General features: G+C 44.7%; 1 protein-coding gene across 5 annotated transcripts in view; it reads left to right on the top strand.

Annotated features, from left to right (window-relative positions):
- Window positions 1-14327, top strand: part of p3h2 (prolyl 3-hydroxylase 2) — a 46257-nt gene extending 31930 nt beyond the window's left edge. The window contains exons 2-15 of one of the 5 annotated variants that reach the window (XM_040052619.1): window positions 3150-3302; window positions 3769-3958; window positions 5930-6061; window positions 7166-7293; window positions 9241-9330; window positions 9669-9709; window positions 10063-10154; window positions 10264-10391; window positions 10480-10575; window positions 10716-10866; window positions 11867-11984; window positions 12072-12147; window positions 12683-12781; window positions 13657-14327. In XM_040052619.1, the coding sequence (XP_039908553.1) occupies window positions 3150-3302; window positions 3769-3958; window positions 5930-6061; window positions 7166-7293; window positions 9241-9330; window positions 9669-9709; window positions 10063-10154; window positions 10264-10391; window positions 10480-10575; window positions 10716-10866; window positions 11867-11984; window positions 12072-12147; window positions 12683-12781; window positions 13657-13782 (1620 nt within the window). In that variant the 3' untranslated portion in view covers window positions 13783-14327. Of the gene's footprint in view, window positions 1-3149; window positions 3303-3768; window positions 3959-5929; window positions 6062-7165; window positions 7294-9240; window positions 9331-9668; window positions 9710-10062; window positions 10155-10263; window positions 10392-10479; window positions 10576-10715; window positions 10960-11866; window positions 11985-12071; window positions 12148-12682; window positions 12824-13325 lie in introns of those variants that run through there. The other 4 variants (XM_040052620.1, XM_040052618.1, XM_040052621.1 and 1 more) reach the window with 4 other exon arrangements.
- The last annotated feature ends 172 nt before the right edge of the window (window positions 14328-14499 follow it).

Below are 14499 nucleotides of genomic sequence, written 5' to 3' on the forward strand. Positions count from 1 at the left end.
ACATGTGTTTTCAATGCAGAAGCTTCCAGCTTGGATTCACTTGGGGGTTTCGCAGTTTGAGTCAGTACACCGACTCTCAGAAATACTTTGTTTTATCTCTCCATAAAATGGTAGCGAGCATCTCAGACTGATGACCTCCGGCACTATTAAACTTTGCTATTTGCTAATGAACAGTATATTTAGTCCTGAGTGTGCAGCGGTCCTCGCACTGTGTGCTGTGTCTGATTGGCTGGAATGATTCCTGCCTCGGTAAAGCAGGCCCTGAGCCCTGAGCCATGTCGTCCCTGTGAATGTATGTTAGCAGCTGGGGAGAGAATAGGTGGCTGTACTGTGTACCAAGCTGCTGTGACCTGCTGGTACTGTGCACAAAGCAGATGATCAGAGCTGACAACAGTGTCTTAAAGGAGAATGTTGTATCTCGAACGCAGCAGCGTGCGCTGTGCCATCAGCTCCTCCCTCTGGTCCACTTCAGACCGTGCACTCCAGCAAAGGTTGCATTACTCACTTGTCATCGTGCAGGTATGTGCACGCCGTGGTTGTGTAAATTTGATGTTTCCGTTTCTTCCTGTGTGGTTTTCTAAAGCTTTCAAACCTTTTATGTTACGCTGAGTTAAAATGTGGAGTTCCCAGTGTTTGCAGCAGGAGTGGGCTGGTAGCCAAACTCGTGCCACAAAGATCATCCATGCTTTTTTAAAATAAGAAGCTGATCTTGATCTTCAGAACACACGTTCTCATCTACTTATCAACCATCTGATCTTATTCCTTATCTTAAACCTCTGATGAACTTCATCAGGAACGTGCCGAAGACACCTCGGTCTTATCGTAGTTGTGTTCGTGTCTTCAGTCCAGGAATGCTGCTTCACTCTCAGGACTAACCCAGCATGTCCAGCTGGCCGTCAGACAGACGGGGAGGGATTCTTCAAAAAGAAATTCATTATTTGTGGCTCTGCTTCTTCCATCAGAGCAGGCCACTGCAGCTTTCATGATGTACACTTCTTGGAAGATTTTATCCCCCACAGAAAACACAAAGACGTCTCTGTTTGTCTATCTTCAGCATGTGAGTTTGTGCATTAAGGTCCCTGCAGAAAAGGATATCCGTGCATACATGTGGACTTTCCCAAACTTTATCTAATAAAGAACAAAGGAGCACAAAGCGAGACCTTTACTGTAACAAATGCCTTTTTACTGGCAAACATGAATCGGTGCCTGGTGGCCAAATGAGGGGTTGGCGTGTGTGGAGTTCTGTTTTTGTCAGTCCGACATACTCGACTGGAGAGAGGTTAGCTTGTGAAATGCTGGGGTCTGCTTTAAATTTGCACCTGTTGGCGACATGATGGATTGAGACAATTAGCGTCAGATGGCTCTGCTGCTGAGCAGCGTTCCAGGGGATACGCAGCCGACATCGTCTCCAACCTTGTCAGCTTTCACCTTTCTGTGTTTTGTTCTCTCGTAATCGTTCTGCTCTCTACTCGGCTGCTTCTGCCTACAGTTCGGTCACTGTCGAGCACTTCATTTGAATTTCGAAGCTCTTTATCGCTCAGTTTTGGCTTTGTTGGTAGCGTGTTTATAGCCATCCAACAGGACGGCAGATTAAAACCTGCAGGCACTTATCATGTTTGAGTTCAAACAGAGTGACATCCAATGAACCAGATCCAATGCAGGCTGGTGTTTAGAGCCCTTTTGTTTGTTGACTGTATACAGAGTTGGCTGCAGAGAGAAATGTGTCCGTGTTGAGGCTTGAACGCGATGACTATCTAATCTAAATGGCACCAGGCGCGTCCTGATAGCCGACTTTTACAAACCGCGTGGGTCGTTTTAGAGATGAAAAAGGCAAACGTTGGAATTCACATTGCTCAAGATGTCCTTAATCTTCCCCCTGATCCGTTTGTTTGGTTTGTTGCTGTTCGGTTGAGGCCGGAGCCAGCAGCGGTGTTTTGTAAAGGTTACATCTAAAAAAAGCAGCTTAATATATGCTGAGCCCAGCGTGGCTTCAACCAGCCCCACCGTCGCAGAGGGATGGACTTGGTTTGTAACAGTAACCAAGTGCTGCCTTAGTACTGAGCAGCCCAAAGTGTTCAATCCCCCACATCATTACACCAGCAGGAGTTATTGATACAGGGACCCAGGTTTTCACATCGTTTACATCAAATCCTCAGCCCACCGAGAGCCAGCAGACCACGCAGCGAGTTTCCTCTCTTCTCCAATCTGGTACCGAGTTTCCTGTTGTTGGCTCAGCACTCGGTGGGCTCTGTGGCTGCTTCAGGATTCAGTGTGGTGTGTGTTCACAGATGCTCTTCTATATCCGTTGGTTGATTCCTTCCTATCAGCTTGATTGTTGTTTGGTCAGCAGCTTCTGAAATACTCTTATTAGCCTGTCGGGCAATAAAGTCTCCTCTCTTTCCTATTTTGTGCTTGCTTTGAACTTCAGCAGGCGATGGAGAACTAGAGGTAAAAAGCATCAGTGGTCACGCCCAAATGTTCGTCTCGTTGAATGTTTAAACCTCTCGCTGTTTGGCTTTATGGGCAGCAGTTGTTCAGGTGCAGCGTTGCTGCTTCAGCTCCTGCACATGCTGTGCTTGCCCCCCCCCATGTTGCTGCTTTATGGCAGACGAGCACCTTGGATGCATTTGAGTTTGAGTGAGGAAGACACACTGTACAAATGATTATTTTGTTATATTACTTATAAAACCCGCAGAGTTCACTGGGTGCAAAGTTATCCAGCAGCTGTAACACTGACAGCTCTATTTATTGACAGGATGTGGATGGAGACAGTGTGGGCTACTAAATCTGCTTAGCGAGTTCTTCTCTGGCTTAATGAAACAAATGCAGATATATTACTTATTTCAAGTGAGTTCAAAAATCGATGCCAAACATTTTAGGAAAGTAATCTGTTTCTTCGGGCAGATGCTTCAGAAGAACGGCTGCAGATTCTTTCCAGGTATAGCACGTCAGCTTATGGATAGCAGAGAGCTGTCCATCTGTTTAATGCTGCAAACATGAAGATAAATTTATTGTCTGAATTCTACTGTAGTTTGCTCCAAAAATGCACCTCAAACTTTAATCCCATTTCTGGGTCAGTTCTTAATTCTGCTGACACGACTATTTCAATAACCCCTTTTTCTTTCTGTCTATGCTCTTTTTATTTCCAGTTGCAGCGGCCCGACAAGGCTGCAGAGGCGGCTCACACCTACTTCCAGGCCAATCCAGAGCACGTGGAGATGGGCCGGGACCTGGAGCAGTACAAAAACCTGCAGGGCGTCGAGGAAACCCACTTTGTGGACCGAGAAGCCCGGCCTCACCAGGCAAGACACAAAACCTTAATCAGTCAGACATTTCAGTTTATTTGGGTTTCATGTCCTGATGCATCTCCATAAACCACGTGTACTGAATTTAATACAAAAAGCATTTCTGCCCGAGGTTTCACTTTTCCTACTTTGCTTCTTTCCAAAAATTGGAAACCATGGGAAGCGGCGCTTCCTGTTTGAAGGGGCTTTGTGTTAATGGTGCTTGCAGTTTAATTATTGGAAACATCTCAGTGGCAGCTGTGGTGAAGCTGCCTCTGAGTGTCTCACTGAGTGAAACTTGTGCTTCAGTTAAGAGTTTTAACTGTGGATGAGTCCCAAGTGTTTCTGCTGAAGCACGTGCTGCCCCGCCCTTCCTCAGCGGCAGAACGTGACGTTCACCAGCTGTCATCATTATGGGAATCATATTGCTCTGCGACTATATGGCTGAAATCGTTTTTGTCTTGGTTATCGCCTCCTGTCGCAGCGCTCCTTCACAGCGGCAGTGCAGTTGTACGATAAAGGCGACTACGACGGAGCGACTGCTCTCTTTGAGGAGGCGTTGGTGGAATACTACAAGGCAGACGTGGACTGTCGGGCGCTGTGCCAAGGCCCGCAGAAGTTTGAGGGCCAAGATCACCTCCGATACCGCTACAGCCTCCATGAAGTCGTATCAGGTAAGAAACCAGGCGCTCTGTCGAGGAGGCGTCTGGGTTCCAGTCTGCCCTTTGACCTTTGCTTTGCTCTCCCGCTTTTCACTGCAGAAAAGCAAACAAAAGAAAGCAGTTGAGATCCAGAACCGAGGTCACGTCTTCTCTCACGTGTCCCGCGCAAAGTCAAAAGCTATGGCACGTCTGTCTGCACCAGCAGAGTCGAGTTTGAGCTGCATGTTTAAGAGTCCCAATAAATCCCAGTTTAGTTGAGTCTGTTCAGAATTATTAGCAGAGCTGTGCGGTTAGCTCTGGGAGGCAGTCGACATGCTTCATAACCATCTTTGGCAGAAACGGCCTGAACCCAGGCCAGCTCTCTCTCCCGTCACCTCATTCCACTGCTGCGATCGTTGTTCTTGGCGTCTTTGCTTAAAGGAGCATTAGTTACTACATGCCTGGGCTCATTAACTAAAATTGTAGTCACATCCATGCAATTATTGGATGTGTTTTGGTTTTTATTCATTCAGAATATGAAGGTTTCTGTAGCTGAGACTCGAGGTGTGACAGATAAAAGGAAACGTGTTGTGAAGCTGACTTTTAGGAGCTTTTATTCTTGTACCTGAACACACCACGAGATAAGCTTTTTTAAACGGTTCAGTGTTTTTTCCGTCAACAGTTTTGGGGGATTTTAACCACAAAAATGAAAGTTAGTGTAATTTACACAACTTTATCTCCCTAATGGCGTCTCTCAGTTCAACTCCAAAGGTCACTGACAGCTGGCGAAAGGTTAACCGCATAGCTTCATCACAAAATATTGTTCAAACGTTTTTAATGAGCTGGATAAATAACAGGCATTTATCTCATGCTTCACATACTGCTGTCAGTTTGTGTTGTTTCTGTAGACCTTAATGATCTTGTTGAACCAGATCACAGTTATAATTTTAGTATTATTATATTACACTGTGACTGGGCAGGGTGTTATTATCATTATTATTATTGTAAGAGTTTGTGAGTTTTAGCAGTAGCTGCAGGTTAGTCGTACCCAGGATGCATAAACGCTGAGAGGCTTTGTTTTACTTACAGTTGGAGGCTCATTTTCCACAGCGCTGCCACGGCACAGGCTGCGATCGTCATAATGCGCAACATGACTCGCATATACGGGAGTTTTAAAGGATTACTTTCTCCTTCACTGACCCAGAAAGTCAAATCCCTTTGCATGATTCAGACCCGACCTTTGCTCCTGCGAGAGAGTAAGGAAAGCGCTGCTGCAGCTGCTCAGACATCGCCTCAGTATACTTGCACATAAACGATGAGCACACGTCCTCATAAAGCACGCTCATCGAGCTCTGCTGGCTCTCCTCTCGGGGATCAACATGAGGAAATCATGTGCTGAGCCTTGTTTTTTGAATTTCCATAAATGTTTCATTCTAAAAAGATCTGCCAAGACTGGAAAACTGCGAGAACCTTTTTCATGTATTCATCAACGTTTTTATCCAGTTATTTTCCAAATTTGGACTCGGAAAGTTCTCAGATGTTCTGTGTTTTAGCTTAGACTTTACTGGGACTCGTCAGTGTTTTGATGAAGTATCTGCCCTGAGATTAGCTCGGGCTCTTTTCCATTAGACCAGCTGAAAGTCGGCCTTTAACGTGCGTAAATCCCAGATCTGGTCTCATACCATCTGTATGAGTTGCAGTAACTATAACATGAAGTGTCTGTTTGTTATGTGTGTATGTTGGAGTGCATTTATGGCGTGTCTGTGCACTTTGAACACAGGACATCCTGTAACAGGATCCCTCCTGCGGCTTCTTTCAGGCCTATTGTCAAACATCTTTTCAGTTTCTGGAACTATGAACATATAAAGCAACAACATGAGAGTTCGCTCTCTGCACGACCCCGTGGTTACCTACCTGGAAGAGTCACGTCCTCGTCTCACAGCAGAAGGAATTTATGCTAAACTCAAATCAAAGACCAGCTCTGAGATCTTTCGTTGTTTGCAGATCACTTCACTCAGCTGCTGCACTGCGAGCACGAGTGTGTCAGAGACCTCGCCACTCGACCCGGCCGCCTCTCACCTATGGAGAACTACCTGCCTCTGCACTACGATTACCTTCAGTTTGCCTACTTCAAAGGTAGGTTGTTCTTTAGTGTAAAAAATGGTGACTGCACAATACTTTCAGACATTATCTGTGTCTGTGTGAAGCTCAGTCTGACTGCACAATTATGAAGATGGATCCACCCATGAATCCAACGCCCACACAAACACAGACGTGTGTGTACACGAAGGCCCCACGACCACAAAGAGCTGCAGACGAGTGGATCGGCACGCCGGTCGAGTCTCACCTTGTATCACGAGCATCAACGGCGTGGCTGAACCTGATGCTGGTGCTCTGTGGTGCACGCGAGTGTGAAAACATCTAAACGAGGGAGTGAAGAGTTCAGCACAGAAGTGTTGGCACGGCAACAAAGCGTAGACGGGAAAAGATGGCGCTGAGGAGTTGTGACATCACTGATTATCGTGGTGACCTGTAAACATGTGGCTCCAATAAGGAATCGTGGATCAGTGGGTCTGAGTGTGGGTGTGTCTCTTTCTTTGGCTGCTGTGTGATAATAATGGAAATGACTCAAAAATCAGACTTAAAAAGTTTGAACTTTTGTCCGACATTGTTTTCTTGATAAAAAGTTCATGCGCGGAGCACTCGTGCTAACATTTAAGGCAGCTGCTTGTTGCCTGCGAGGCAGGAACGTCGCTGCCTGTGACACTGTGGCCTCCTGCTGTTTCACTCCTCAGCACCAGCAGGACTCATACCGTTGCAGCTTTTTCCTAAACACGTCAGTGGCATTTTCCCAAAGCTCCACACTCTGACGCCTGGGAGGAGATAATAAACTTCAGCAGAGGTAGGAGAGCTCTGGTTAACCTTCAGCCTCTCGTCAGGAGTGCGTTTGTGCTCGCAGACGTCTCAGGAAGCGCTCGGTGACGGGCGCTGGTCTCCTTCTGTTGTAGCAACCTGAGCCTGTGTGTGCGCCGTCTCCACTACGTCAACCTTTGGCTTTGTTTGTAATGAGAGTTTTGGAACGTCAGCTGTGACACATGGGTCTCATATACTCACATACTCCAGTCCTTTCACAAAACACTCGTTACACGCTTTGCACATGTGTGACATGCATGTTACAGTCTACTCCTGTGGAAACTCCAAGATAAAACTCCTTCATTTGCTTTGTGTGTCTCTCTGCAGCGGGCAGGCTGGAGGAGGCGCTGCAGTGCGCCCTCACCTACCTTTTGTTCCACGAGGGAGAGGAGTTCATGAAGGAGAACGCCGATTACTACAGAGAGGAGCTGGGACATGATGCTGAGCCACGAGAGGTAAGGAGCTGATGTGTTTGGACGTGAAGACACCAGATGAATTTAGTGAATGGGCCTCTAAATTAAACTTCATAAGAAGAGCAACGTGTCGAGTGTGTTTAGTGTCTGTGCCCGGCTACGTTACTGCTCGAATATGCAGGATGTTGCATGAGAGAGCTGCGATCATTTATTTTGGCCTCTGTTTGTTTGAGTTCGTATGTAAAGTTTTACCGATGAAAGTAAAAATGCAAATAAAACGCCAACAATTCATTTGAGAAGATTTCACTGAAGCGACTGGAAGGCAGGTGGCGTGGACACAAAGTTCGAGTCTCAGTGACCTCTGACCTCAAGGTTAAAGGTCAGAGGTGATATTTCAGGTCAGAGGTGCTGAATGCGATAACTTGGGAACAAGGTGACGTAGGATTTTGAAATTCATCCCATATGTGCATCACTAGGAGGCCGAGGGGTAGCACTGATCGCCGCCGGTATTTGTTAATTATCTGCAGACGTGAGAACGAAGCTGCAGACTCTGCTCGTTCTTTTCCCTCTTTTCAAAGCCTCAAAGCTGGACGGTGTAATCAGGTTAATCGAGGCGCTCCGGGCTTTATGCGGTTTCTTTTAAGTTATGAGAACAATGTTTAAACTCTTTCAAACACCTTTCTGCGCTGAGAGGAATGAGGCTGAGGTAACTGGCAAGTGCGTCAAAGAAACAGTAATGAAAGATTAAATAAAGGCTAAAGATTCCACTTGAGATGGATGTGCAGCAATGTAACAGGAGTGTTGGCGTGAGACGTCCGGGACTGGAGAGGAAAAGTGTGGATTTAAGGAAACCCGAGGAGACGAGAGGCAGCGGCCCTCCTGCTGTATGTCTTGGATGAAGCAGCTACTTGCCACTTGGCAGCTGCTGCCTCTTCAAGTTTGCTTTTCACTCGTGTACGTTTTCCACCCAGCTGGCAGCACTCGGCACATTTCACTCTATCGACATGCAATGTTTACGGCAACATATTTTCCCCTGCCATCTCTTTTATTGTTATTCTGAGTAACTAAAGGCTAAATGTCTGCACGCTAGTGAAAATGAAATCTGCAGAGGCTGACTACTGCTCATCAGCTACTTGTGCGCTGAGCGTTTGTTCTTCCTAAACTCTGATCAGCTGCTTTAAGAGTCAAACGCTGCCTCGGTTCAGCTCCAAGTAAACAGCTTTTCTCCTAAAGCCTGTTATTTATTATAACTTTTGGGGAGAGTTCATTTACAGAGTCCGGGGTCCCGTGCCACGTCCGACCGCCTCCCCACTGATGAGTCTGGCTTCTTAGGCACTCGTGAGGAGGAAAAAAATCACAGAAGTGTGTGAGACACTGTGGGAGCTTTAGATCTTATACAATCCACCTCAATGCAGAGCAGCTCTCTGTGTTACTGCAGTATTATTCCTTTTTTACCCCGAGGAGGGAAAGTTTCCCTCTGAGAAAATGAGCAGAGTTCATCACAAACCATTAGCCCTGGCACTGAAGCGCAGAGCCAAAGGAAACACGGTCTCATTCTCATTTCCTTTATACGGACAAGAAATACCCTGTGACTTTTAGAGCTTGGAGAAAGTATGGACAGACCTCTGAGTTATCTGGGACTCGTATTAAAATATGAATAATTTTGTCTGAAGGCGTTTTCTGCTCGAGAGAACAAAATAAAACCGTTATTTATTATTTATAACATAGAAATAAATCAAACGTTTAAAGTGAGACATGTTTACTGTTTGCTGCCATTTGATGCTGTTGTTGTGTCTCTGGAGTCGAGGGTTGGAAAAGTAAGTGGAACTAAAACAGAAACAATTTGCAACTAATTAGTTTGGTTGTTATCAGGTGAGTCGACAGCAGGGTTTTAACCTCAGAGAGGTGGAGTTTGTCCGAGAGCAGAAAAACAGTGCAGATGACATTTTCCTTTACTCTGTTCACCATAAATCCTTTTTTGTTCAACAGAAAGCTGCATGGTACCAGAGGAGGCACAAACAGGAACTAAAGCTCCTTCTGATTGGCAGCAAAATCATGGGTGCAGAATTCACAGAAGGGGTAAGTTATGCTATAAAACCCTGGAGCAGCCTTTGAGCACTTAATAACAAACCAACGTTCTTTAATTTTGTTTTCCCCCAAAAATGAAGGAGATTGTTTGTAATTTAACGAGCAGTTGTTGGTAAGTGAGTCCGTATGTTTGTGATGCAGAGCAGATCTCCTGCAGAGTGTGTAGCAGCCTTAATGCGCCCCTGCTGCTGCTGGCTCATTCAAAGCAGGGGTAACAGGTGTCTGGCATGGCTGCTGCACGTCTATCTGCTCAGCTAACAGCGCCACCTGCTGGCCATGCCGCCACACGTAACAGTACATGCACATTTACAGTTTCTCTTTGCTTTCAGAACTACTGGAGGAGCACAGGTGGAAGAGATGACTCAAACAGGTGAAACACTGTAAACAACGTGATGTGTATTCATCCTTTTGTTTATATTATATTTGTCTGGTAATGAAAAGACTGCCTTCAGTTCACAAATCCAACGTTTCTAGATTAAAGGCATGTGTTGGTTCACTCTCGCCACGCTCGCTCAGCTTTATAGACGGACGTTTTTAAATCTGTGTGTCAAACCTTCAAAGGGCACGCTGGTTTGTTCCAGCTCCAGGCAGGTGGAGATGTCCACGAAGCTAAACACAGTTCCAGTATTTGTGTTGTGAGCGTTAAATTCAGAAAATGTTCGTACTGTATGTCGCTGCTGCTCCTGAGTGGGTATCTTCACACCAGGTTCTCTCCACATTCAGCGTTCCCTCAGGCACCGATGGCTGGATGGAGTATGTTCCCATCTCGCATAAGAAAAATGTCACCGTCACGTCTCCGCAGAGTCTCAAGGAAGGTAAAGTTTGGTGCTAACACAGACGGAGCAGAATGAGGAGCTAAAAGGATGAAGACCAGCACTGGCTGAGATAACAGTCTGCCTTCTTCCCATGCTGTGATCTGTGCAGGGGGCCCCTTGTTGTACGAGGGCGTGCAGCTGGTGCAGAACTCGGCGGCTTTGAACGGGACCCAGCGGGTGCTGCTGGATCATGTTTTATCTGAGGAAGAGTGTGCAGAGCTCAGACTGCTGGCACATGTAAGGACAGTTTTACAGATCGTGCATTTGTTTCTGTCTCAGTGTGTGAAACTGTGTTTAAAGTGGTTTTTGTATTCTTGTCCTAAAGACTGTCACGATGGCAGGAGACGGTTACAAAGGGAGGATGTCCCCTCACACTCCCAATGAGAAGTTCGAAGGAGCCAGTGTGCTTAAAACCCTGCAGGTAAACACTGGTCACTAAACAAACAAGTCTCTAATTTCCAGTCTGGTTATGAATGTTAGGACAAGCTTCATAAACTGTAAACAGGACTGTTAGGTTACCTCCACTCTGATGGCGTTTAAATTTTCCCTCTCTCCTCCCAGCACGGCTTTGAGGGCAGAGTGCCAATGAGAAGTGCTCGCCTCTTCTACGAAACCAGCGAGCGGGCGAGACGAATCATCGAGTCGTATTTCGTGCTAAACTCCACGTTGCACTTCTCCTACACACACCTGGTGTGCCGGACAGCCATCAAAGGTCTTCAGCTGATGCCAAAACCAGTGTTTAGTAAAGGAAATAAAATGCTGCCTTTCACACCGATGATTTCAAATCCGGTCGTTAAGTGATGAGGTGACGAATCCTACTTCCGGGTCTAAAGTAGTCTGCGTTTAATATGGCTTTTGTGTTGTTAACATGTTTAATGTTTTGTATTTTCTTCTATTTGATCTCAAAAAGCTCCTAAAACAGTCAGTGATCCCTGTTGACCTCCCTCGGCTTTTATTACCGCTAATCATTTATTTAAGCTCAGTTTTTAAAACCTTAGGCTGTAACTACAGCCCAGCCCATGCAGCAGTATATGAATGACTAACCTCGTATTGTGGATGGATTATCTCAGTTGTTCTCCTGGCTGAAGTTTGGTCCTTTTACAGCATCCTGCCATGCGATTACATTTGTTCCTGACCACCGAGAACACTCACGTTAACTTTTATCGAGTGGGAAAAAAGTTAGCTTGTTTATATTATGCTAACATAGCTGTGTCGCTAGCAGTGACGTAGCACATCATTATATACCAGCTAGCCCAACTTCAGTAACCCTACAAACGTCACTGCTGTTTAGTTTTCTGTCTTCATTTATGCTGGAAGTGATAACAGAGCTGTACGTTTGAATTTGTTTCCAAAACCCCGCAGTCAGGACATGCTATATTGTATTTAGATAGAAGCTAGCGAGCTAACTCCCTGCTAACTTCTAACTCCGTTAAACGTCATAAATTCCGTTTTCATGGATGCCTGGATGTTAAACTCAGTTGTTACACCTGGTAGAGCAGAACGCTGATCATTTTATTAAAGATGAAAGACTTTAGACAGTTTTTAACTCTCAGTAATGCCATAGTGATCGTTTGATATATGGACCTGCAGCGGAGTTTAGGCCCAGACACGGCTAGTGACGTCAGACTGAACGACCGGATATCCAGGAAGATGGATTGGTGGTTGTTGCGTTTACCGTCAGATGAAAAGCAGTGTCGTCATTTTCCCCTTAGGTCAGCAAGATCACAGGAACGACCTGAGCCATCCCATCCATGCTGACAACTGCTTGTTGGACCCTGATGCCAATGAGTGCTGGAAGGAACCTCCAGCTTACACAAACAGAGACTACAGGTACGAGGTTTATCCAGACAGAATGTGTTTGTGAGGTTTGTTTTATACTGTGAGACGTTCCTGCTTCAATGTCCTTCTTTGTTTCAGTGCACTCTTATATCTAAATGCCGACTTTGAAGGAGGGGAGTTCATATTTACAGAAATGGATGCCAAAACCGTCACGGTGAGAAGTTTGCTCAGCAAAGATGATTTCATAGCTTTTATTTGTTTTGCTTCCAAACACGTTTACTTGTAAGTTCGTGTTAAATGTTCTTGAGCAGTAGTTCTTCAGGCTGCTTTGTCACTAGTTTTCAGAGGAATGTTTTTTTGTTTAAGCCATTTAACACATTAATCATTCAAAGACAACCTGGCAAGGAACTCATTTTAAATTGAAACCAGCCAAAGGACACATTTTTTCAGCTGAGTCTAAAAAGCTAACATAGTCTGACAAGCATGAGTATTTTTGCACCAACAAGGTGTTTCACAGAGTTGATGGCTGGAAAGCTGGAATATCCCTGCATGGTGTGCAGTGTGACCTTAAAAAAATCTGAGGAACTGGACCGTTGGAAACCCAAAAACTCATGAACATAATATTTACTTTAAAATCCTAATAACGTGTGAAGTTGATGATTTTTAAGTGTCACGGTTTATCTTCAGCTTTGTGCTCACATCACAAGATCATCGTAGCCTCACGTCTGTCCTTCTGTCGTCCCCTTCAGGCATCAGTGAAACCAAAGTGTGGCAGAATGGTAGGTTTCTCATCAGGAGGGGAAAATCCACACGGCGTGAAGGCCGTCACGAGTGGGCAGAGGTGTGCTGTGGCTCTCTGGTTCACCCTGAACCCACTCTACAGAGAACTGGTAAAACATAGTTTCTTTGTCTACATGTGCTGTTGGAGTGTCTAGTTACCGTGTTTGCAGAATAAACTGAGAGAAGTAACTGGTTACACTGTAACAGTGTCACATTGTTACTCAGTTGGTAGAATAAAAACTACCTTAGTTTCTACTGGAGGACGCTGTCAGAGGATTCAGTGCTGGACACTTGCTTTGTTTCGTGCACTTTGTTGTCGTTCTATCAAGAAAAGGTTCAGGTGTTCTGTCGATATGTCAGGACCTCTTAAGAGGCAGGAGTCATGTGCCAGTGATCACTGTGTACTTAATTACATGCTGCTGTATTAAAGTCTCAACAGTAGAACAACTTATTATGAAAAGTAATCCTGTGTGATACTGGTTATACTGGTAGAAATCACTGGGACCGTTTGGAAAGGAAGAATGTTTTAACCAAAAATGTACAAACACAAAAAAATCTCACTGAATTTGTGCTGTTTAATAAATGTGTTGGACAAACTGTTTCCTGCTACAGGAGCGACTGCAGGCGGACGAGGTGGTCCAGGCCCTGGACACGCAGCATGTGTTCGGTCAAGGTCTCAACATCAACCCCAAAGATGAGTTGTAGAAACGTCAGAATGGCGCCACCTTCTTCAGTCAAACACTTGTATATGTTATTTATTGAATGACCTCTGGATCAGAACATTTCTATTTTTCTACTGTTTTGGAAGTGCAAGGTTAATGTCGTTTTGTGTTATTTTGATTTTTCCTCCTGCTTCTCGTTCAACCTTGAGTTTACATTTTGGTTCTTGGGCGTTCGATCCAATCACAGCCTCCGTGTGTTTGGAGCGACACGATGTCGTCAGCTTGTATCTGTAATCTCACTCAACTGTGAAGTTTCACTGCTTTGGGCAACAGACTTAAACACCAATATTTTCACTGTATGTTCATATATTAACTTGTGTCTTCACAAATGGTACAGGCAAGTATGATATTAAGCACATTATCCCTTTTTATTAGTTTGTATTTCTATGACTGTAATATATTTTTAAATACGCGGTGCACTGTTGTTTTCTCCGAGTCTAAAATGAGACTCATCTGAATAATTAGTGTCTTGTTGAATATTTAAGTGAAACGGGAAACATCTTTAGTCAGGTTAGTTCATTAGTTGTAATAAATCACTCTGCACAACACTGCCTAAGATGCTCACTGACACGAGGACAGAGTGTGTTTGGTTTTTCATTGTGTTTGTCTTGTAATGACAGCTGCTGGCTACATTTAATATAAGAAACTTTTTTTCATAAAAGATGCCAATTATTCCTGTTTCAAGGAATACGTGTTGAATAACGGTCTTTTATTACTTTGTGTGGTTGGTCCAGAACGGTCGAGTCGTGCACTGGAGATCAGGTGAAGAAGAAAAATAAATAAGAGTAACTTGGCTTTTCTACGTGGGTTCAAAATGTTTTACTGTTTAATTCTGAAATGCTGAAGAACACATGTATGTGTACATGCCTATAAATTAAAAATATTTCATGTGTTTTGTGTCCATATTGTTTTGTGTGTGATTACGTATAGCAACTAACAATACTGTTTATCAGAAAACGTTGTATTTATGTAACCAAACTCTCAGAGAAAAGACAGACGATAAGAAAAAGGTCATCTTTATTCAGGATTACATCGCAGCGCTTTGTCAGGAGCTCCGCCCATAC

This window comes from Simochromis diagramma, unplaced genomic scaffold (genome assembly GCF_900408965.1).
Source record: "Simochromis diagramma unplaced genomic scaffold, fSimDia1.1 OVJJ01000419.1, whole genome shotgun sequence".
Taxonomy (NCBI): domain Eukaryota; kingdom Metazoa; phylum Chordata; class Actinopteri; order Cichliformes; family Cichlidae; genus Simochromis; species Simochromis diagramma.